At 53.4% G+C, this 24,404-nt stretch overlaps 1 protein-coding gene across 14 annotated transcripts in view; it reads left to right on the top strand.

The window, feature by feature from the left end:
• The window catches only part of TNS1 (tensin 1), a 199,769-nt gene that overhangs the window by 82,140 nt on the left and 93,225 nt on the right, over nt 1–24,404 (top strand). For 12 of the 14 annotated variants that reach the window (XM_077155081.1, XM_077155084.1, XM_077155083.1 and 9 more), the window contains 5 exons: nt 1,462–1,503; nt 13,426–13,467; nt 14,233–14,283; nt 20,198–20,247; nt 22,763–22,934. In XM_077155081.1, coding sequence (XP_077011196.1) covers nt 1,462–1,503; nt 13,426–13,467; nt 14,233–14,283; nt 20,198–20,247; nt 22,763–22,934 — 357 coding nt within the window. Of the gene's footprint in view, nt 1–1,461; nt 1,504–13,425; nt 13,468–14,232; nt 14,284–15,244; nt 15,390–20,197; nt 20,248–22,762; nt 22,935–24,404 lie in introns of those variants that run through there. The other 2 variants (XM_077155093.1, XM_077155094.1) reach the window with 2 other exon arrangements.

Raw genomic sequence — 24,404 nt, 5'->3', positions numbered from 1 at the left:
TAGGGATAATAATAGTAGCATGAAAAGATTAAAGTTAATGCAGGTAGAGCAGTTACAATCATCTCAGAGAGTATGTATTCCACACGTGGTAGATATTGTTCCTTTTTTTCTTTCTGGTCTCTCCCAACAATCCTGGAATAATTTTGTGCGAGGTCGATAGATACTAAGACTTAACCCAGCCTCTTTGTTGGAGAATGAGCTGGGCATGAGGCTATAGCATGACTGGGTCAAGAACCCAAGAGTGCCAACTCCCAGCCACCTCCAGAACTTGGGGCACCACGTTAAGCATCCTGGTCTGGGCTGCTGGGACAACAGAACAGGGTTCTGGATGGAGAGAAGACCCAGCCCAAAGTGGTCAGCCTGCGGCAGCCAGGGCTGGGGGTCCCTCCATAACTGTTTTGCCGGGATGATGGTAGTGGGTGTTGCCCACTGACTCTAGAGGCAGCCATCCCCTTCTTTGGCAATCCACGGTTCATGCCCAGACACCCTTATGCCCCCCCCCCCCCCCGCCCCCTCGATCCCCTCTCTGGGCCCCCTGCCTAGTGTTTGGGTCGTGAAATTAGAGCCAAGGTTGAGGACTGAGCTCCAAAAAAAACGTGTCCCAGCTAGAAAGAAGGAGTGCGTTGAGTCTCTGATAAATGGCCCTGCTAATTGTCAGGGTAGTGGTTTGGCTGCCTGGCCTGGCAGCGGGAATGTTATCTCAGGGAAGGGCTCAAGCAAGCCCTCCTTCCCTCCCTGCCCTGCTTGTCCTCACCCTCTCCCTCCCTCCCTCTGTCTGGAGGCCCAGGTTGCCATCTCCTCTGCATGAGAGAGGAAGATGAGGATAATGAAGTTGATAACAATAATGGCTTGCCCATATGGGGTGCTTTTGCCCCCTCAAAGCCTTCCACATTTATCTGTGACTCTGACATCTGTCTCTGGCAGAGCTGGCGAGGTCCTTCCCCGACCTGTCAGAGCCGGTAGGGGCTGTCTGCAGGGCTGACCTCTAATGAGATACCTTGGCATTGAGGAGAGCAGAGGAAGTGACTTTTCCTTTTCTAGAGATCTTAAACATTTTTGTTAATTTGGATTTGAAACAAATCCTACTATATTACAGAAAATTTAGAAGATAGAATAAAGTGAAACATCTTTACTAGTAGTAAATTATCACTACCTTAACCCAACAATTATTACAATGCCAGTGCACTGACCTCCATTCTTTCAGCTTATGTCTATTATTTACAGAATCGTCATAGTGATGTATGTTTCATTTTTGCCTTTTGTCCTTCCCACCCCTTGCTAAACATTATTACCTAAGCATTTTTCCGTGTTGCAATGTAGTCTTCTGAAGAACTCCCAAAGGGGAGGTCTCTGTGTGTGAGCCTGGGGAAGGGCAGTCGAGCATGGAGGTGGGGGTGGAATGACTTCACAAGGTCCTGGTCTGAGAGATGCTAACCTTTCCCTTTCTCTCTCCTCCCACAGGTGGCTGCCCCCTGCATTCCTCCTTCCAACCATGAACTGGTGGTGAGTGACAGTCATTTCTTGCCCTGCAGGCCCTACCTCTCCTCTTTTCTCAGCTTCCCAGCAGCTGCGTAGTTTATATCCAAGAATCCTGGTAGCAGGGCTGCCGGGCAATTAGGGAAGAAGGAGGAGGGGGCGACGTCCCTGTTCTGAGGCTCAGCTTGGAGAAAGTGAATCATGACTTTCTTTCTGATGAGACATGGAGACCTCTATTTCCAAATCTTGAGACTGAGGCCCTCGGAAAGACCCATAAAAGGGCATCATCTTGGGTGCCTCCAGGGCTGGGGAATGCTGTGGTGTCTTCTTCCATCTGCCAGGTCTCAGGTCAGGTCCCTTGAGTTGGGAGGGGGGGACAGATGGCGTGACCCAGAGTCCATCCACCTGGGCAGTGGCCTCTGTTCCACCTCTGAGCTCCTTGGCTTGACTCGCTTTTCTTCTTGCTCTCCATTACCCCCAACCAGGCATCCAGAACAGCGTGGACAGGGTCACGACTCCCCTAAGTTGTGGGCTCTGGAGAGGGGGCCTGTTCCAGACTGAGTCCAGCTGTGCTGATTTGGAATGTTGGGAGTTTTTCCTTCCTGCCCTCTTTGCCTTCTTTCCTTTCAGCGGCTCTTCCTGCTCCCTGACCCACTGCTGGAGGCTGGCAGGGCTCTGGAGGCTGGTGGGGAAGGGTCCGCATGTGCACGTGTGTGCGCGTGGGGGTGTGGGATATGTGACAGAGGGTGTGTGGGCCGAGAGGGGGCCCCAGGCAGCTACAGGTAAGTGCATACCTACGTGGTGACTTGCTCACCCTGGACACCGGCCTCTCTCTCAGGTGCCCGGCCTCCAGCCCTGGCTCTGGCACTTGCGTGCCAGGTAATGAGGGGCCATTCCCACCCTTTCTGGACTTCAGTTTCCCTTTCTTTTAAGTAAAGGGGTTGAACCAGCTGCCCCAAAGGCCTTTCCAATGCCAATAAATATTCCCCGCTCAGGGTCATCAATGGAATGAAATGATGTATGAAGGGGCTGATAATTTCTTAGACCCTATATGGGCCGAGGGCACTGCTACTGCCCCCCGCACCCCTGACCAGGCCCTGCAGAGCAGCGGCCCCTCCTCCCCATCCTCACCACGGGCAGCCCTTCTGGGCCTCAGCTCTGCCCAGCTGTGGAGTGTTATTCGCACACAGCCCCACTGGCTGGGGCCATGACAACCATGGGGGTGGGGCCAGAGGGCAGGCCTAGTGTCTTCTCTCATTATTCCAGTTGAACTACCACCTCGCTGTTGAGAACAGAATGTCCTTGGCTGGTCTGGGGAAGCTGGGGGGTCCAGGGGTTAGGGACCTCCAGGCAGAAGCCAGATGCTTGTCTCATGAGCTTTGTTTACGTGAGGAGGGGTCAGGAGTTGGGACAGAAGGTTGGCATTCCAGCTGGAAGGACTGCAGTTAGATACCAGAAGGTTGTGGAATGCATGTGTCTCTGTGATGTGCAGGGGAACTCTGTCCTTCCTGGGGGTGGATCTGCCACCCAGAGATGAGGGGCTGTGATCCCAGATCATGTTACCACGTTCCCCCAACCTGAGCCAGAGACTACCTCTCCCAACCCCGATCCCCACCTCCCATCCCCACCCTGCAGTGATGAAGAGCGCAAGAGTTCGACTACCTTCCTCTGGATTCCAGAGGATTCCGGCTTCCCCATCTGGGTGTGTGGCCTGGGATACATTGCTTAATTTCTGGACCTCGGTTTCCCTCCTTCAGAATGGAGTTAATAATAGTCCCTACCCATAAGGTTATTGAGAGAATAAAATGGGCAAATTCATCTATTTAATTAAGCCATATTCAAAACCCTCCGGTGGCTCCCAGTTCCCTGAGAGTAAAAGTCCAGGTTCTCCCATTGGCCTGCACAGCCTTACCCGACAGGTTCTCTTTGACGTCATCTCCTTCTAGAGACTCTCTCTCTTACTCTGCTGCAGCCACACGGGCCTCCTTGCTATTTCTTGGACACCAGCCATGATGCTACCATGGGGCCTTTGCACTTGCTGTTTCCTGTCTTTAACACCCTTCCCCCAGATATCTGCCAGGATCTTTCCCTCCTCCAGGCCTTTACTCAAATGTCAGGCTTTCCCTTCCCCTGTAACTCACTCTCCCTCTCCTGCTGCCTTGACCCTTTAGCACTTATCACTATCAGATCCACTGCACAGTTTACGCATTTCTCTTGTTTAGGGGCTGCCAGACACACACAGGCATGCTCTCCCCAAGAATGCAAGTATTGTCTATATGTTTCCTTTGTGGCTGTGGCACACAGTAGGGGCTCAATGCATGTTTAATGAATAGCTGGCACACAGCAGGTGCTGAATAATCGGGGCTGTGATGACTTATTCCCTGGCCGGCTGGTGAACCGGGCCAACGAGTTCTATAGGCAGCGGCTAAGAGGGGAGACCTGCTCTGTCACTGTCCCTGGGAAGAGGGAAAGTGGCCCAGGGGAAACCCAGAGAAAGTTTGGCTTCCCTTAGAGAGCACTCAGCACCTGTTTCCTCATGGGTGGGCGAGGCCAGCGCTTTGAACAGGTTCACAAGAGGGAGGAAAGGGCGGGTTTGCATTTTTCCTTCCTTTTCCATTTGCTGCCTGCCCTTCAGCCTCGTCGCTCTGGTCTCTGGCCATCCTGCTTCCCCCATCCCCCCATTCCCCTGCGCTGTGTGTCTGTCTGTTGTGCTTTCTCCACACCTCAGTTTGGCTGGGGCTGTCCCTCTGGCCTTCTCACTTAAATCCTTTCCCCGTGGGTCTGGGATCCTGCATCCCTGAGGATGCTTTCTGCCTAGCCTCTGGGCACTGCTGGCCAGACATGTTTCTAGCTTGTGCCCTGGCCAGCCAGGGCAAAGTGGCTTAATCTTCAACCCATACTTTTGTCTTACTCAACAGATGTTGCCCAAGGCCTTGGGTAAATGGGTCCTAGGGTCAGCTGCCCTCTGTGGGGTCTAGCGATGGGGGCAGCATGGAACGGAGAGAGGGCTTGTTTGCCATGGGACACTCCTGATCCTTGGAAAAAGCTGAAGCAGCTTTACTCAACTTCTGAAAAATAAGAGTCAAAAGGCATTTCCCGAGGGTGATGGCCAAGGACAGTGGCTGCCAAGGCTGGCCAAGACCGAGCTATTTTGCACATGCAGTCTGGCATCCCAGGCCTGGCACGTCTGGGCTGGGGACAAACCGCATGTGCTGCTTCTCCTTGCATGAGGTTAGCCCCACAACATGTGCTCAGCACGTCCTTGTGGTATGACTCGGAGGTTGTGGGGGGTACCTGGGGGTGGGAGGTGGGGTGGGGGATGGGACATGTCAAGTTGTTTTCACTCTTAACAGTGATAATCATCACTAACAGTGATAATAGCAGTAGCTCAAAGTTAACCCTTGTATAGAACTTGTTATTTGCCAGGCTTTGTTCTAAAAGCTTTGCACAAATAAACTCATTTAATCTTCAGCGAAGGAGATATTATTATTATCCCAGTTTCACAGAGGAACTGAGGCCTAAGATCACAACCCTATTCTCAAGGGGAGCTGGGATTTTGACTCCGTGGTCTGGTACTAGAGTCTGCTCCCCACCTCAACCACTAATAATGACACATGTCACTCTCACCTGCAGAGCCTGCTTGCAGTTTTCAAAGCCTCTTTCCTGACATTGGGTCATGTGGAACCCACAGTGGCTTGTGAAGAAGCCTGGGCAGATGGGATCCCATCTTGGGCAGGCAGGAGGAGCAGATTGTACCAAGGAGCACACTGGAGCTCAGAGATGCTAGCAAAGGGCAGGGCTGGATCAGGAATGGTGTTTTGAATTCCTGGTTCTGCTATCCCTCCTGGTTCCCTCAGCGCTTGCTCCAGATAAAATACCTGATATTGCCAGGTGGTCCCTTCTCTCCGTACAGAGCAGACAATTCCAACTAGCTAGATTCTCTACTTGCTTGGGAGCCTGGAATTTAGAGAAGGGTCTATTCATCTGTCCATCCTGCCAACAGACACTTATTAAGCATCTACTAAATGCTAAGCACTTTGGGGATGCTAGGGTTAGAGGGTTCTTTTCTGATAGGGTGTCAGGCCTTCTTGAAAGTAGGAGGTGGCGTAGACATGGGGTCACAGAGTTGCCAAGACTTTAGACGCCATCTAGTCCAATCCAGCTCTTTTGTAGATGAGGGACCTGAGGCTTTGAGGTTTGCAAATGACTTTCCCAAGGTCACCAAGGGTCAGGCCCAGAACTGGAAGGCACTGTGCTGTCCCATGGTAGGAGTGGGGGTGTGATGCTAACCGGCATTGGAGAAAGTACCTGGAGCTGCCGCATCCCGAGGCTGCCATGTGCATGTGCTCTTCCTCAAGGAGACGGGTGTCAGCTGAATTTGAACTCCAGGCCCTGATAAGCTTCACTCTAGGGCACTGAGTGGGCCACGGTGGGCCTTCTTTGAGAAGTCATGGCAAATGGGAGTGATGATCCAGAGCCTTGATTTTCAAAAGGGAAATTCTGGGCATTGCATTCTGGAGATTATCCACAGAGTAGTGAAGAAGGCTGCAGAGCCCACTTTCTCAACACCTGGAGCTATTCAGTCCAGAGAGGGCGTATATGAGGCAGGTACAGGAGGGGACAAGAGCACACTGAAGGACGAATGGACTCATTTTTTATTGTTCTCCAAAGTGGAACTAGTAGGCGCTAGTAGGTGAAGGTTGCTATAAAGAGGGGGAGGTTAGGAGGTCAGGAGGTGCTCCCTAACATCTAAAGCAGAGGTGTCGGGGGGAGTAGAGGTTCTGTCATTGGATGGCACTGAGCCCTGTAAGGTGTAAGGCAGGGTGCTGATAGGGGACTCCCTTCCTGGGGGGAGCTGCTGGGTGGGCATCCACTGAGGGCCTGCCCTTCGGGTGGGCTGGGGAAGGATGGGGTCACGGGGCCAAGGCATTCCTGAGGTGCTGAGAACCTCCCTGGTGAGCATAGGCGCTTGTCCTCCGGCAGAGAGAGAGAGAGAGAGCTCCAGAGCCATCACGAAAACTGATTAGGTGCCCACTTCTGGGACTCTGACTGGATGCAGCCTTGGAGTTCAGGGAAGGGAGCAACCTGTTTGTGCTGAGAAAGTGGGAGGAGCTCACCTCCTCTTCCAACTCCAGGGTAAGATTTGAGCAAATAGAAGTGAGAAGGGTTGGAGGAGGCAGGGTGTTCCAGAAGGTGGCAGGACTGGATGTCCAGCGACGGGGTGGTGGATCTTGTCTCAGCAGGGCCTGCCACATTCTTGATGGCAGGTGGGTGATAGGGACAGCTTGAGTACAGGAGCGAGAATGACCTGGGCTTGTGTGGTGGGCAATGAGGAGCAGTGAGCAGGGGCTGCACCTGGAGAAGAGAGGGCAAGTCAGGGCAGGGGGTGAGCTGGAGGAGGATGGAGTCAGTTAATGGAAAAGTCTAAAAGCCAGGTGGGGGAACTCGAACTTCATGTGCTAAGCACTAAGGGACCATTATGGGTCCTTGAGTGAGAGAGTGTCCCAACGCAGGGTTTTAGAACTGGGGGTCTAGCTCGCTGTGGGGTGGCTTGGTAGAGAGGAGGCTGTGGGAGGCAGGCCTGGCCCCAGTTGGAGGCTGATGCAGATGTTCAGCATGGGGTGGAGACGATTTATGTGAGATTGGCCAGAGAAGCCTGGAGGAGGGACCTAAGGAAGCACAGCCTGGGCCCCTGGCTGAGTGAGGGAGAGGGCAAGAGGAGGTGTGAAATATTCTACCCTGGCCCAGGGCCAGGGCTGATGAGAGCATGTAAATCTCCTGGGGTGGGGGTGTTCACAGGTGCCCAGCCTTAGCCAGGAGTTGGGTGCTGGGCCCCTGGGGGTTAGTGGGGGGTGGGGGCTGAGCACAGGAGTGTGCTTGCCCAGGCCCTTCCTCGCAGGGGGAATCACGTATAACTTTCCACTGAATCACAATGAGCCGGTTCTTTTCCTCTGGAGGCCTCCGCCTGCCTGGGAGAGGATGCGAGCCCTGGAAAACGTTCACCCTAATCCTTTGGGTGACCCAGGCCCTGGCTGCCAGCTTCCCCTTTGCCCTGCCTGGCTCAGCTCTGCCTGCTCAGCCCCCTCGGCCCTGCCCGTGGCCCTCTATGCTGCCGCCCCCATGCACTCCTCCTCTGACAAGATGGTGGGAAGCAGCTTGCAGGGAGGGCAAAGCACTTTGAAGGTGCACACCTGAGCTCACACTGACTTCCCCTTTTGTCAAAAGGGGTTCAAAGTGACTCCTTCTAGGGCCCTCATGCCAAAGAGATAATGCTCTAGGACGCACTAAAGTACCCGCTTTTTTCCTCTGCGTCCTTCTCCTGCTGCTGCTCCTAGCTTGTTTTTGTTATTATTGCTGTCGATTGTCCGACCTCTCAGGGTCCATAACAGCGCCTGCCACACTCCCTCTAAGTGCCCCTTAAATGGCATTTCCCTGCCCTTCCCATTTGCTTTCAGCCCCCTCCGTCCATCTGCTTATGGTCCTATTTTTGGAACAAGTAAGCCTGGAATAACTTTCTCTGGGTCCTAGGGCTGAAGATATTCCAGCACCTGCCCAGCCCTGCGCGGCTCCCATCTCCTCTCCTTTCCCATAGGCAGTGTTGCTGTGAACTCATGGTTCCTTGCCATGGCAGGAGCTGTGATGTCACGGGGTCTTCTTGGCCTGAAAAACTGCCTAGATTCCAGGCATCCCAGGGGGCAGGAGCACCGAGAGTTGGAGGGGTGAAAGGGGGAGGGTGCGAGGAATTTCTGGACGGAATGTTCCTCCGGAGGCTGAGTCCGCATTCTGACCATCCCCCTCCCCGTAGCCCAGCCCTGGGCACCTCCCCCCACCTGCTATGGGCCTTTCCCTTCCTCCAAAACACCAGCCTACAGATACATTTCCCCAGCCCACCCACCCTGTAGGCCACCAGCGTGTCTGACTGCGTGAATCTGCAAGCTTCCTCGCAGCCACTCCCCAGCCTCCTGCAGAGGACAGTAACGCATGTGTGGAGAGAGCATGTGGGCCCTTTTATTGGAAAAAAAAAATAAGGAAAGGATGTGCAGCTTCCCTTATCCAGCCTGTGGTTCACAACCCCTCAAATTCAGGAAGTTCCTGTTGATGTCTGATCTCAGTTTCTCCTGCTGCAGCTCATTTCCTGCTCTTCCTAGGGAAGGGTATTGAAGAACCCTCTTCCAGCTGAGGACCTGAGATGGAGAAGCTGCCGCAATTAGTCAAGTATCAGAAAGCTTGTTCCAAACAGGGGGGTGGTTGATAAAGAGTGAGGGAAGCTGAAGTTCATCTCCAGGGACAAGAGAGGGAGATAAAGGAAGCAAAGTTCAAATACCAGCTCTCCTATGTTTTAGCTCCATAGCCTTGGCCTGGGTATTTGGTCTTTTGGACCCTCAGTTTTTTCAACTGTGAAATGGGGCCATGCTAACTTCACAGAGAGGTATTGGGGATGGATGAACATGGGATCCAAGAACCTCCTACTATACCTAGGACAGTGCTGGAGCTTAATGGGTAATTGCTTTGCATGGCTATTATGAAAAGGCATCTCTAGACCAGGGCTGGGCCAGGGCCATTGCCTAAGGATGCAAAATTTGAGGCGGTGCTCGCCCTGAGAATTGGGCAGGTGCACTTGCAGGGACCTGAGAGAGCATGCCTCCTTACATTCTAGATGTAAGGTTGCCTCACTTGCATCACCCTAGTCCTTGCCCTCCTCCTGGGCTAGAGACCCTGGAGCAAAGTCCAATTAGCGCTAGGTCCAACCCTGCTCCCTGCTCCCAAGCTGTGTTCAGAGTTGTCCTAACCTGGGGGAAGTCTGGAAGACCCCTGGCAGGGCCATCAGTCAGCTGCCCTCAGCTTTAGAAAGGCTGAGATCCTTCAGCTCCAAGGTTTTGCTCTGGGGCTGGGCGCTGGGGTAGGTCAGGGTGGGAGTGGGAGGGGTGGCTGTCCCAGCTTGGACGTCCCCCTGTGTGAGTGAGCCTGAGAGGTAAGGAGAAGAGCCTGCAGGGAGGATATGGGGCAATGAGGGGAGCTCGGCAGGGGGCGTTTCCATGGCCTGGGTGCCAGTTCCAGCCCTTCTGTAACCTGACTGCGAGAGACTGGCCAGGTCAGACCTGTCTGCACCTGTTTGCCCATCTGTGAAATGGGGATGGATGGAGGAAATGCGGTCTGAAATTCCTCTCAAAGCTGGTATTTTGAGGGGTGGCATGCCAAGAATGTTGTGTTTGCATGTATGTGGGTGCGTGCTGGGTGTAGGGAGGTACTGGCCAAAAGCTCAGCAACGTGGATGCCAGGGGCTTTGGTTCTAGGGGTTCCAGGGTTGCCAGATGTTTCGAGTCAATGCTGAACATGGTAGCAGGGCAGGGGACGATGGGGAGGGGACTCTCTGGGTTATTCTTTCAACACGCATTTACCGAGGGCCTGCAGTATGCCCGGCAGTGTTCTAGATTCTAGGGTAAGAGGAACTTAGTAGGGAGGTGGACTCAAAACAAGATAAGTACAATGTATTTGTATGTTGGAGAGCAATGAGTTATAAGAGGAAAATGAAACAGGGAAAGGGTGAAATGTGTGTGTGTGTGTGCGTGTGTCTGAGTGTTTGCATGGGGGATTGCAGCTGGGTCAGGTGACAGTCGAAGCTTAGTGAGTCTCAGCCAGCAGAGCTCTGGGGTTGCTGCCTTGGGAAGGGACAGCTCTGGGTGGCCTGGAAGTTTCTAGTCAGCCCCAGCCTCCCTGCAGGGCTGGGGTGGGGCAGCCTTGGGGGAGACCCCACCCTCAGTTTCCTTTACCTTTGAGTCCCTGGCCTTATTCGTTCCCAAACAGCCCCAGGGCTGGCAGCTGTGGGCACAGCTCAAGAGAAAGGGCTAGTGAAAATCAGGACTTTGCTCCTGGGAGATTGAAGGTTCAGGTGGAGGGGAGGGCTGGGGAGCCTGGCAGGCATGTTGGGCTGTTTGTAAACAATGCAGGAAATCTCTGATGTTTAGGTCTGGAGGGATTTTGGAAATTTTTAGTTCCTCCTAAAGCATCTTGAGCAGTGAGTTGAAGGTATCGGAGAGGATTGCTGGCAAACATTGGCCTGTGGCTGGCCTCCAGCTGGTACGGGGAAGGGGGCAGAGGGGATGGTGCTCGGATGATTGCTGGCAGAAGAGAAAGTTTCTCTTGCACTGCTGAGGCCAGAGGTTTCGAATATTGACTCTGGCTCCCCTGTCTGGATTGGGCCAGACCTGGGAGGGGTGGGGCAGGACAGTCAAGACGGGGCAGGGTGGGCTGGGAGGGGGCATTTGAGGTGATGCCTTGAGGTTGGGAATAATCAATAGTAACCATAGCAAATATTCACTGCGAGCGTGCTGTGTGCGGGACCCTCTTTTAAATGCTTTATCTTGTCTAATCCTCACCCTGGGCTGTAAAAACTGCTTAGGGCTACGGCCTAAACTGACCTGCTCTAGGCCACACCGTGAGTAGCAAAATCAGGCTGCCAACACTCATCAGCTTAGACCAGTAGCATAAGCTTCACCTGGGAACTTATTAGAAATGCAGATTCTCAGACCCCCCACAGACTGCCTGAATCAGAAGCTCTGGGGAAGTACCTGACCACCTGTGTTTTGAGTCCTGGAAGTGACTCTGATGCATGCTCCAATTTGAGACCCCCTGGCTCACACTTGGAGTTGGGGCCAGTTAGGAGCTTTATCTGGAAGTGGGGAGGAGAGGCTCCCCAGGGACCTGAATGGCCCAGGGCAGGCAGGTAGTCTGTAACTTCTTCGTCCCTCCCATTTCTGACCTTTCTGGTTCATCCTTTTGATGGAGGCTGGAGAGCAGGGTGGTTGAGAGATCTGGGTTCAAATCTTAGTTTTGCTGCATAGAGTCTGCACATAAAAGGTCACTGTGACCTGCCTTCCGGGAGTTTCTGGTCCCCAGGAGATACGACAAGTTCAGACAGAAGAACATTGGACCATGTAGCAACGCCAAGGTATCCACATGGGAGTCACAGTGTCCTGGCCAAGAAGAGCTAGGCTGGGGGTGGGGAGGGGCGGGGATGGCCAGGACCTCCCCACCACCCTAAAGGACCCCTCAGGGAGGGATGGGAGGGGCTGGGTTGTTGTAGGAGGCTGAGGGACGAGCTTCAAAATGAGCTGGAGAACCTGGTGGGGACTAGCAGGCACTTTCTAGAGCTCAGGACTCAGGACCTGGGGGGATTTACTCGCTGCCCAGTGGCCTGTGGCTCAGGAGTGGAGGCTCCAGGAGGTGCCAGGATTAAGGTTAGGGTTGAGCTGGTGGATGGGTTGGGATTTGGCAGTTTTGCTTTTCCATCCTCAGACTCGAGGAGTGGAGAGAAGGGTATACTTTGGGAAGAGGGAAGGGAGGGGCTGGGCTGGCTGCTGGGCCTCCCCACACTCTGCCTTTCCTGTTCTGTTCCTGGACCCTGTCCTCTCACTACCATCCCGAGCTGGTCCTGCGCTACTCAGGCAACCTGAATGAAGTTTCATTCCCTGGAAAGAAGTCGGCCTCAGTCTCCCCTCTTCCAGGCTGGAGGGGTGAATGCGACTGGGCCATTTCCAGAAAAAGCCCTGCTGCTTCCATGCCCATCTTGGCCCATTTCTCCTCCCTGAATGCCAGAACCTTTCAGAGGTCATTCTGTCCTCCCCCTGTGTTTAGACACCAGCAGCTCCTCTTTTGGTCCGAGGGATGGGGTTAGGGGACAGGGGTTTCCTATTCTGTGACCCTCTCTCTTATACCTGCTCCATGCTTGCCTTCCCTTTCCATTTGTTTCACAACCTTTACAGTTGTTTTCACATCTTTCTGCATGATTCAAGAGCTCCTTACCCATTTACTGAGTTGGAAATGGAGCCCTAGAAACTGTGGTCCACTTGGTCTGGTGAGTCAGGAGGTATACCTGTAATAGCAAGTTCCTCTTCCTCTTATGGGGGAGCCAGAGGAACCCACTTTTCGGGGAGCACTTCTGATGGTCTGGGCAGGGGAAGGATGGCTCTGGTGCAAGAGACAGAATCAGTCTGCAAGTGTTTATTGATAATCTACGAGGCATGAATCATGGTCCTGGCGTGGGGGTGCTTGTAGCTGGGTTGAAAAAATGCTGCCTTCAGTTTGTTTCAGAGACAGGTGGTATAAAAATCACAAATAAAACAGGACCTGGGAAAATAAGCCATATGAGATTATTTACATGCTAAGGACCAGATAAGTGGTGCAGACAACAAAGCTCATTGTGGTTCAGAGGTGGGGGAGAGATTCCCACTTGCTGAGATGGTCTGGGAGGGCTTCATGGAGGAGGAGGAGAGCTCATAGGTAAAGAGGAGAAGCCATTCCAGAAGCCCAGGTTTGGATGTGGGAATAAACAAGGCAAGTTTAGAGGGCTGGTGTGAGTGGAGCAGAGCCTTTGTTTATGGTAATTGAGGTCTGTGAGGGGGGATTGGCCAATGGTGGGGGTCTCTACATGCCCTCTGAAGACTTAGGACCCCGGCAGGCCTCTCCCATCCCAGGCTGCAATGATTTTGTGCAAAGAGCATGAAATGTAAAGCCCCAAGGCTTGTGTTCGAATCCTGGTGTTCCTTTTACACCCGAGTCTCCTTGTCTGTAAAATGGAGCTAAAAAGTAATAATGGCACTTGCCTCACAGGGTTCTCATCATGTCAGTAAGGCAGTGTAGGCAAAGATGCCTGGATCATAGGTATAAAAGCAACTCTTTTAGTTGCTCCTTGATCATCTTTGGAGGGGCCAGTGTCTGTGAATCAGAGACAAAGTGCTGACACTTAGAGTTGGGCCTTGGTGAAGGTTTATGGAATTGGATCGTTCTAGTCTCAGTAGTGTTCCTTCTCATTTTCCAAACTCTGCCTCCCAGGCTTGAGACCAGCCAGGCTGTGTCTGAGTCTTGGGTTGGCATCGTCATCTCTGAGACAGATCTGGTCCTGCCGATGTGTGCTCCGAGGGCTCACACCTCCCCTCTCTTTGTCCACAGCCCATCAACATGGAAAATGCACCGAAGAATGTAGTGGGCACGGTGAGTGATGGCGAGATGGATGGGTTTGGGGGCAAAGCATGGGCAAGAGTGCAGAGGCTGGAAAGCAGAAGCTGGGTTTGGGGTAAAGTGAAAAGATATGTTTGGGGAGATTCTTCTGGAGTAGGTTTGGGGAGCTTGTGGGGAGGTGATGGGGTGAAGGTTCCCATCCTTCTGGGTTTGGAAATTGGTTGCTGAGGGAGAGGGAGGGCTGGGTGTGGGATCTGCAAGGAGAGGCCAGTGATTAAATGTGGGCCTCTTTATTAAATATGTAGAATGTGAGAAAATGAGGTGGATCTTTCCAAACACATCTGTCCAACTGAGCGAGACAGTTTCTTCCAGGCTGTGTGGAAGATGAAGGGAAGGAAATGGGTGGGCCCAAGAGTAGTGAAACTGAGGCTAGCAGCTGCAAAGAGTCTTCTGGCATTGGTTGGTATGTCATCATGGGCTGGGGTTCAAATCCTGGCACTAAAGGTTCTAACTGGGAGGCTGTAGGCAGGTCAGGAGCCTGCTTGAGTCTCAGTTTTCTTATCTGCAAATCGGGAATAAGATGACTTCCCGGAAGAGTCATTGTGAGACACAAGTGATAGGGCTTGTCTACCTCTGAGGGTCATTCATGGGCAAAGAAATATTAAACACACACAATTTTACCCCCCCCTTCTCCCACACCCCCTCCCATTGCCAAACCCAGCAGATGAGATGCCTGGGCTCCCTTGATTATTTTCCCTGATTCTCCTCTCTGACTGCCCTTTCTCTCTTTGTCTAAAGGGAGAAGGAGCCTTCCGGGGTGGAAACATGCAGAAAAGCCTTGAAGAAGACGTAAGTGGGTGCTGGGGACTGGGTGTGGCTGGGCCCTGGTGTCCATGGGTACTGGGGTGGGAGGTAGATGATGTCTCAGACCTGTCTTCTTTGGTGGGGCTCCTTGCCTCCTCTCTAAAAGGTGGGGTGGTAGTAGTGGTGGCTCAGCATGTATGAAGAGGGGAAGAGGGGCTAGGGTGTGAGCAGGCATGCTTACTGGGCCGCAGTCTTGATTTTGGCTTCTGGCTGAGCTGGATTCAGAGCTTGGAGCTTAGCGCTCTTACTCCATCACTTTGTCAGACCCCAGTGTTCCAGGGTAGAGGGAGGAGAGAAGAAGGCATGCTGCCTCACTTGGTGATAAGCAGTCATTGAAAGGATAAGGGAAAAGGGTAAAGGCCCCAGCAGGGGGTCCTGAGGTCAGAGAGGAAGGCGGCCCCCTGGACTATGATGGAGTCATTATACTTTGGGGAAACTGTGGAGTCTGCTTCTTTGAATAGAGGAGCCTTTGGAATGGGAGAATCCTTGGTGTGGCTTCATGCCATGATTCAGGAGAAGGTTGGAAGCCAGGCTAGTTGTACCTCCTGGGCTCTTTCACCTTGCATGTTTGGTGGGGGCAAAAGGGCAAATTCTTCAACTAGAAGGATCTCAGGGAATGGCAAGGGGGGTGCTCTCCCAGGACCCTCCTTTGAGCAGTGTGGGTGTCGGGGCTCATCTTCACACCCCAGGGCCAGTCCCTAACAAGTCGGGCTTTTCTCTGCCTCCCCGTCCCTTCTGGGACAGCTTGCCGCTTGCTGGCCTCTCCACCCTTGCCCGCCCAGATCTCCAGAGGAACAGGGAGTGGTTTTGGCGGTTGGCACAGGGGGAGCCGTTGATGGCATGAGGCCCTATCATCTGACAGCTGCCTGACCCACTGTGGGGAGGGCTCGGGAGGGAGGTTCTGGGGGAGGAGGAGGGGCTCCCGCAGGCAGCCACAGTCCCCTGGGGAGCACACCGCTGTCACCACATTCCCCTGGGGCAGCGGGGTGCTCCGGGCGCTGCTGAGCAGAGTCATGCTGAGGGCCGCGCAGGCCCGTCCAGGAGGAGTGGGATGCAAGCCTCGGAAGTTAGGGGGCAAAGCTCCAGTCAAGGTACATGTGGCATCCTAAGGGCGAAGGCGTGCATGCATTGAGGAGGGGGTCCTTGAACGGGTTCATGATCTTCCTGGGGCAGGGTGCTGCGGGGGTGTCTAATTTTGCGTGTGTACTACTACTGAGGATTAAATTAACTTAATGTCTGCAAAGCATATAATACGTGCTCAATGAATGTTACCCATTCTTATTGCAGTCGTTTTGACTAGGAATGAGGAGCTGAGCGGTTTTAGATCTTTGTGCCACACAGTATGGCAGATGCTGTGACCTCCTTTTATAGAAGAAACAGAGGCTGGAGTGGCTCGGTGGCTCAGTGACTCAATGAATGTCTTCTCCATCCCTTTCTGCGATGGCTGTTGGGATCTGTTGTTATCTAGGACTCCCATCCCTTGGCTGGGGGTGGGTGGGGGTGGAACAGGGTGATTTCTATGTGAACCAGGCCCTTTAGCTAATGGTCTGGGCACACTTACAGGCCAAGTCTTAGAGGTGCTGCTCTGGGCCAGACTTACACTGCAAACTAGAGCTGCAGCAGGAGAGAGTGAAGTTAGACATCATGCAGAACTTTTTTGACCCAAAAGGTGCTTATGACCTTCATTGTGGGAAAGAGGTGGCATTTTAGTTGGGACTTGAGTTGTGTTTTTTTTTTTTAATGAAGAAGAAAGTTTTGTTGATGTGAGATAGTGCCTGTGTGTGCATGTGTCCTGGGTGGGTAAGAGTACTGTCTGGTCTGGATACAGGAGGGAGAAAATGAAATTTGGTCTGCTTTGTCTAGTTAAAGGTGCACATGAAGGGCCCATCCCATGAGCAGATTCCAGAATGGCCTGAATACTGCAAAGGAAGAAAGAAAACCTAATTTTTAAGGTTGCCAGATACCTGTCTCGTCACTCTGGGATCGTTGAGTTGGTGCCCTCTCCTAGCCAGTTGGCTCTCTGTGCCCCACCAGGGGTGAGGGGCCCCTGATTCCGAGGCTGCGGTGCTGAGATGGTGCTCCCGCATGTGAAGCCTTTCTCCTGCCTCTGGCTCCGGGCCAGGACTCACAGCGGGAATGGCCGTTTCCCTCTGCTGGGTTGGTGTGTAGTGGAGTTTGTGGACAGGGTGCTGGGTCACACTTTGTTTTGGAAAAATCTAGGCTGGTGGGCAAGAAGGAGAGAGGAAGGGGTGTGGCTGGAGGGGGTTGGGGGGAGGGCAATGACCACAGGCCCCCAAAGGGGATGTAAGAATGGGGATGGGCCCCTGACGTAGATGGTTCCCCAGTCCCTGGCTGCCTGGCTCGGCTCCTGGTGTTTGCTTTCAAACCCTCCTCCCAACTGTGCCCCCTTGGGGACCCAGGCTTGAGAAGCGGCTTTTCTTTTGGTCCAGAGCTGTTGTGTTTGGTCTGTGGACCTCAAAGGAAGGCAGGACTCTTCCCACACAGGCATTGCTCCAAACCTACCCTACCCATGTCCTGGGGTTCCTGCTCCTTACTGCGTGGTGAGGAAGACACGGGGCCGGGGGTTGCACCAAGGATGGAGCAAGGGGTCCACCCGAGGGCTGTCTGAGCAGTGATCAGCTGCTCCCTGCCTGCATGGAGGCCCGAGACAAAAATCATTGGCTAAATCTGCAGCAGGAAAGATTAAGGATAGATACCAGAGAGAAGTAAGACAGTGGACGTTTTGGGGAGGCTGTGGAATCTCCTTTCATGGCATCCTTTCTGCAAAGGAGAGACCGTGTTTTGGTGATGAGGATAGGGCTGCAGAGAGCTGAATCAGAGGTCCTGTTGTTGGCCCATATTTTGGTGGCTGTGAGGAAGTTCAAAGTCACATGGGTAAGGGGCTTTGACAGCCCCAGAGAGGAAAAAAGTGGGATTGCAGGCAGAGAGATGCTTTTTCTTCTTAAAAGAAAATCTTGGTACTACTGTTTGTAAAACTCTCTAAAAATTTTTCCCGTGGTCTCTAAAGAGCAGGGAGGGGTGACGTCAGCACTGTCCTCCCATTTTGCAGATGGGTAAATCACTTATTTCTCACCCCAGGTTTAATGATAAGCATCTTCCTTAGCAGAGTATAAGCTCTCTGAGGCCAGGGATGTCACCTCCTCTGCTCCCTGGTTTCTAGAACCTTGCCTGGCTCGCAGGAGGTGGCCCTCACATGTTTACCTAGTGAGGGAATGGACATGGTGACCCATGGGACAGAGATGACGGGATATCTCCACTTCCTCCAGCCCCTCTTGAAAAATCAGGCGTACGTGATGTGCGTGTTGTGTCGCCCATCTCTAGCCTGGGTCTGAGGTCACCTGTGTTTTCTTGGCGCATTCGGTTGTGTGTGGTTTGTTTGCTCATGCGCCCACCAGCGCGTTTGCCCTCTGGGGGGGCTCGTGCACACCAGTCCTGGCATGCGTCACCCTTGCTTCTCTGCACGCTGCCAGAAAGCATCACATGCCCTCAAACTTTGCAGAAAACAGGAAGCCCTGTCAGTCAGGGGGCAGCCCAGTGATTCATCAGGGAATGACAGTCCAGCTGTTCTCCCCCATCCTCTGTGCACTTGGGTCACTGTCCAGGGCAGCTTCCTCCCCTGCAGCCCCCCTTCCCCCCTGTCCCCTGCCCTGGCCAGCCTGGGGGAGCAGAGAGATCTTGGACTTTGTCTTATCACCTCTGGAGGCGGCATGGCCAGACTCTGTTTGGGCCAAGTTTTTATTTATCTTGCCTGGCTTTTTTGGGGTGGGGAGGCTAAGGAATGTGGTGTGTTGTAATGTTTGGAAGAGGGGAGTGGGGAAACGGGAGCCAGGTCTCCTGCCTGTTCATCCTTCTCACCCCTGTGCCTTTGGAGGCTCCCAGTTCTCCTTGGCTCCCCAGTTCCCTCGCTGATCCCATCTCAACATATCCCATTGTCTCCTTCCTGCTCCCTGGGCCTGGACCCATTTTCCTGGCCACGCCTCCAGCCTTGGCTCTGGTTGCGGCTTCCAGTTGTTCGAAGCGGCTGTGGTGGCCTCCTCCAAAAGTGGCTGTGAATCGGCACCAGATGAAGCCCAAGGGGTTATTTATAGCAGGGTGGCCCTGGGGCCTGGAGCAGGGCCGAGGGCCTGGGGAGGTTCAACAACTCCTCATCAGGGAGCAGAGGAATGGAGACGGATGGAGTGTTGGGTTTCTGCATTCCTCTGGGTGGGTAGTTTTGGAGCAGCCTGGTTTGGGGCATGAAAACCAAACACAACCCCTCCTTGCCTTCCCCTCTTCCCCACCCACCCCTGGCCTGACTCATGCAAACCCAAGTCCTTGGAATCAGAGGAGCTGTGGCTACGGAGAAACTTTCCACCCTGACAGCCCCACTTGGCTGTTTCTTCTGCCTGCTGCCACTCCTGATGTGGTCCAGAGCTGAGAGGCAGGTCAAACAGGGGGAACTTGGGGGCAGCCTTCTCCCGCGTGGCTGAATGGAGAGTCTTGCTTTTAGCAGGGCTGCCTTCACTGCGGGCTCAGCCCGGAGCGGGGCCTCGAAGCCCACCCACCCCAACTTGTAGGCACTGCAGGGCCAGGGGAAGCAGGAAGGGGGAAGTCGGGGACCCTGTTTTCAGGGTCCCGGCAATAAAACCTGAAGTTGGAGTGTGTGTCCTGCTTGGTCATCAACTTCCTGGGGATTTGGGGTGAGTCACTCCGTGCCACAGTTCCTCCTCTCCTTGGCAGATTGTTGTCCCATCCTCCCCAAAAGGGGTTGGTGGTCGGGAAAGCCTGGTTTCTGGGAGGCACAGGAGAGTCTGAAAGGTGCTGATAAGCTCAGAGCCTCAGGCTGGACCTGGGAATCTAAGAGTTGGGAGTCCCAGTGCATCGTGTGAGAGGTTGCAGGGGTGGCTGCTGGTGGTAGAGGTGATTCAGGGTTTTGACTTTCTATAGAGGTGACTGTTTGGCTGTATCTTTAGGTAATCATCCTTTTAATTGTACTTGATATAGTAAAAATAACCTCAGCTGTCGTTTATTGAAGTGCCTTATCTGCATAATTCCTCTTATCCTCACAACAGCCCGGTGAGAGTTGCCCCATTTTTGCACCTGACATTGCCGGGGCTCAGAGTTGAATAACTTGCAGGGCTTCCCAGTGGGATGCTGGAAGTCATACTCTGGAGTTGTGACTCTGTGTGCTTCCACCATGACACAACCCTGCTGTCCTGGGATATTTTTGGCACAGAGGGGCCTGGGACTCCAGATGGGCTCAGTTGACCTAATTGTGTACAAGTTGTCAACCCTGGAAATGGCAGCTGGGTCGGGGCTGGCTGGGTGGGTGAGGTAACAGCTAACCGGGCGGTCGATCCTTGGGAGTACTACCTTTGCTGCCCTGGCCCTTGTCTTGGTTCATACACTCGGTGCCTGGCTGGTCTCTCTCTTGAAGCTTATGACTGGAGATCTTGAGGCTTCTGCTTTAAGGGAGAGGTATGTGGGATGATGGTGGTTGGAGATAGATCTGGACAGAGCGGGCCATTATGCTCGGCTTTTCTTATTTCAGGGTTGCAGTTATAGTTGCACTTGGGGCACTATTCCAGTGGTCCTGTGAGCAAGGTCAACGTGCTCTCATTCATTCACTGCCTGATTATTGAGTGTGTTTTCAGAGCAGATGGCACCAGGCATTTGGGAAGGACACGCAGGCACACTCACCATGTGGATATGGCATTGTTTTTGGCTTTGGGTTGCTGTGTTGTTGGGTTGTTCGAGTACCAGGACTGCAATGTTGCCAGAGAAAGGAGAGCATCTGTTTCTCGCCACAGCCCAGAGCAGCGAGTGGACAGCCCTCTGTGGCTTGCCCCCCCATCCTACCCCCCCACCTCCATAATGCTTCTCTTCTCTTTCTCCCCAGAGCCCCACCAAAGTCGCTCCAAGTGTCCAGCCGCACCCCCAGCCCATCAGGTATGCCTGGTTCATGGGGACTGGGGGCAGGAGGCAGGTACAGCCGTTGTATCTCTGGGTCCCGTAGAGCCACTGGGAGGGAGGATGCAAATGCTGAAGCCGTGCGAGATGGTGCAGGTTAAGCTGTCACTTGGAAATGTCATGCTTTGAGTTCTCTCTCTTAGCTGGATTCTTTATTCATCTGTACCATCTCATTTAGTCCTTATAACAACCCTTGCAAGGAAGTATTTTACTCCTCTGGCAGGTGAAGTTACTGGGTTTCAGAGAGATGAGGTGACTCATTAAAGGTCACACATCTGGATTTGAATTCAGGGCTGGTTGGCCTCAAGGCCTGGGCTAGATCCCACTCTCCTTTGGCAGAGAGGAGTTAATGAAGTTGGAGGGTCACTTATAAAAGGTAAGTTCTCTATCTGGCTAGGTTGGCAGGGAGTGGGGTAAGGGGATGGACAAAGGACTCCAAGAGTCTGTTTTCCCTGCATCCAGGACCTATGGTTTGGGTCTCCTCCCTCTCTGCTCTGACCTTTACCATCTGAGGCTCCTGGGGTTTGTGACAATGACAGCCTGATCTGGCCATACGGAGATGGAGCTCCAGCCAGAGGGGGCCTGGAGTGTAGCCGAAGCCCTGGCAGTTTGTGGTCCAGCCCTAAGCCTGCTGCCAGCTGCCCCACAGACCTGGACCTTCTCTTTCCCTGACAGCTGAGAACAGACCTGCTGTGGGTGGATGTGGAGTACGATGCCAAGTTTGTCCAGGGGGTGGTGCTGTTCTGTCTTCTCAGGCTCCCTGGGCTGAGGACCGGGTGGGTCCCCAAGCCCAAGTCCACCCTGTCTGATTCACCCCTCTCACCATCCTGCCTGCTGTCCCCTCTCACTCCCCCTTCAGTGCTGAAGGAGAGGCTGGAAAAGTGCGAGCTCAGCTTGCAAGGTTTTTTGACACTCTAGTCTATTCCTTAGAGCCAGGACAAAGAGGGGTTTCAGAGGGTGGAAGCTGCAGCTAGCTGATGCTCCCTGCCCTTATTTCCTTGCCCTTGGGGTATATGTGTAATTGTGGGAGGGAGCGTCTTGTCCCAGGTTGGTCGCCCCCAACAGAACTGTCCTTGGGCAGGCAGTGGCCTGAGGTAGGAGCCGCACCCCAGTGGCTGTGTTGGGCAGCTGACCAGGGGACAAGGGACAGTTGGGGCTCAGAGGTTGCACTCAAGCTGGGCTCCTTTCCTCAGGCCGCTGGCCTCTCTCCACTCAGCCTTTCTTCTTTCCCGCCATGGAGGAGCCGTGTCCCCTCCTCAGCTCCCTCAGCTCCAGGCCCATCTCAGCAGCTGGGCTTGGGTTTCATACTAAGGGAGACATGGATTCTGGCATGGCGCCTCCTGTCTTGGGCCTTGTGCTCCCCAGTGCCAGAGAGGCACCCGCACTTCCCACTTTCAAATATCCTGCTGGTGTTCCTCCTGCTGCCCTTCCAGGCTCAGCCTCACCCCACTGTTGAGTCAAAGGTTATCACTGTGAAGTGTGAATGTTGTGCTCCCTGGATAGAGGGGAGGCAAGTTGCTGGGAGGTTTGGGACCAAGGAGGTGTGGGGTAGGGAAAGTAGGAGGTGCTTCCAGAAGCTACAGGTGTGCTTTAGAATGCAACTCCAGAGTCCTGAGGTCTGTTTCCTCTTCCTGTCAGCTCCTCATGGGTGCTCTGACCCCTTCCCCTGGCAGAGACAGAAGCTGGGGAAGGTGTAAAATGTGAGTCCCCCGCCAGCACCCAGCAGTCCTTTCCCAGCCCATGGGCTCCCCACTTCTCTGAGGAACATAGGTAGCCTCGGAGTGTCTGTCTGCCTGTCACAGCAGCAGCAAAGGCTCTTCCCCTTTAGAGATCAGGGATCCAACCACTGAGAAGCCACCCTGGCAGGTGGTGGGTGCTGCTGGAGGTGGGGAAAGAGCCAGGGACCAGAGGGCGGAGGGCTGGAATGTGCTCTGTGCTCTGGCTTACCTGGAACCCAGGTGAGTGTGTCACCTGAGCTGCCCCTTTCTCCCCCGAGAGGCCTCTCTGCCCACTCCTTAGCTCGAGAGCAAGGGGAAGGCAGGAGAAGGCTCAGCTCCAGGATGCTGGAGAGCACACATGTCAGGTTTGCCTCCTTCTAGAGCAGAACCCGGATCCTTCTGCCTTACTGGGAGGTTGTGGTTTGTCTGGGAGCAGAGCTGGACTCCCTGCTTCCTGGCCAGTTCTAGCCCTGGCATTCAGCCTTGGAATCACAGGTGCCAAAAGAATTGATGGGAAACTTGAACTGCTGTGATTATTGTTTCTGAGATGAGCCGAACCCTCACCAGCCCCTACTCAGCTCTGTTCTCTCGGGCACACTTAGGCTGGCCTTGCTGGCTGCTCTGGTCTTGGCTCCGGCTCTGGGAGCAGTTTTGGCCTCTCCAAGTTGGTTATGGGGTCATGTATGATGTGTAAGTGTACAGACACCTGGGGCTTGCTCTGAGTAGGGGGTCTAGATTCTGATCTGGCCCTCCTCCTTCACCTCCTGCCTCCATAGAAACATGAGTGTGAATCGGACCATGGAGGACAGCTGTGAGCTGGATCTGGTGTACGTCACAGAGAGGATCATTGCCGTCTCCTTCCCCAGCACAGCCAATGAGGACAACTTCCAAAGCAACCTCCGCGAAGTGGCCCAGATGCTCAAGTCCAAACACGGAGGCAACTACCTGGTGAGGTGCAGGGCCTCGAGCCCATGTGTGCAGTGCTCCTCTACCCTTTCACTTACCGGCCACTTCTTCACTGCTGGCCTCTCTGCCAACCTGCCCCTGTCCCAGCCTCCCTCTTTCCTCTTATGACCTGTCTTCACTTTCCCTCCAGCCCAATTGTATTTTACAGAGTGTATCTGCAGCTGGAATTCAGCCTCTGGACCCAAAATCTTGTGTCTGAGCGTGTGTTGACTAGGAGAAGAGAAAACTAACAAAAGCTCAGTGTTACGTGCTACCTCTGAGCTTGGTTATGCTCTAAGTGCATTCTGCATATTTAACCTTCACTCCAGCCCTAGAAAGCAAGTACTTGCTAGAGCACAGAGAGGTGGGGTTATTTGCCGAAGGTCACATGGTCAGGAAGTGGCAGAGCTGGCATAATGTTAATCAGCGCCTCTAAGAAGTTTTAGGGCAGAGTTGCAGCAACATGTGTCCTAAAGGGAACTTGGGTTGCTGACCCTTAGCTCAGCTCCTTTGCTTAACAAATGTGGGTGAGGGCAGCTGGTGGTGGTCTTTTCAGTGTTGGCCAGGCTGAAGGAGGGATTGGACCTATCCATGGCTCCAGGGTAGGGTTCAGGTCCATTTTAAGGGGGGAGCATGTTGAGGGGGTAACGTGTGGATCAGATCTGTGAAGCTTCTAGAGTTTGCCCCCAGGATATTTGAGTAAAGCTGGGATGTAAGAGGCTGCATTCATTTGCTAGGGCTGTCTAATCAAATTGCCAGATATTTGGTGGCTCAAAACAGCATAAACTTATTTTCTCACAGTTCTGGAGACTAGAAATCTAAAATCAAGGTGACCGCAGGGCCATGCTCTCTTCATGGCTTTCAGGGAGCATCCTTCCTTGCCTCTTCCTAGCTTGTGATGGCTTTTAGCCGTCCTTCATGCTCCTTCGCTTGCAGCTGCATTGCTGCATTCTCTGCTTCTGTCGTGGCCTTCTCCCCTGGGTCGTGGCCTTCTCCCCTGGGTCTCTCTGTGTGTCCTCTCCTCTTTTCATAAGGCCACCTGTCATTAGAGTTAGGGCCCATCCTAAATCCAGGATATTTCATCTTGAGATCCTTAACTAATTACTTCTGCACAGATTATTTCAAATAAGGCCACATTCTGGGTTCCAAGTGGACATGAATTTTGGGGTGACATTCTTCAACCCATTGTAGAGGCCCACTTGTCAGCAGTGTTGGGGCATTGTTAAGAGCTTGTCTTTAAACGTCAGAAAGCCCTGGCTTCAAATTCTGGCTCATTTCTTGCTAACTATATGATCTTGGGCACTTAACCTCACTGAGTCTTAAGTCCCCTATCTGTATAATGGGTCTAAGGATACTATCTACCTCTTATGGTTGTTGTGAGACTTAAACCAGCTGTTAGATGTCAAGTCCCTAGCACAGGACTGGCATGTGGGAAAAACTTGCTGAATGGTAGCCATTGTTAATTTATTAAAG

This window comes from Tamandua tetradactyla, chromosome 3 (assembly GCF_023851605.1).
Source record: "Tamandua tetradactyla isolate mTamTet1 chromosome 3, mTamTet1.pri, whole genome shotgun sequence".
Taxonomy (NCBI): Eukaryota; Metazoa; Chordata; class Mammalia; order Pilosa; family Myrmecophagidae; genus Tamandua; species Tamandua tetradactyla.
This window is presented reverse-complemented; position numbering and strand designations above follow the sequence as displayed.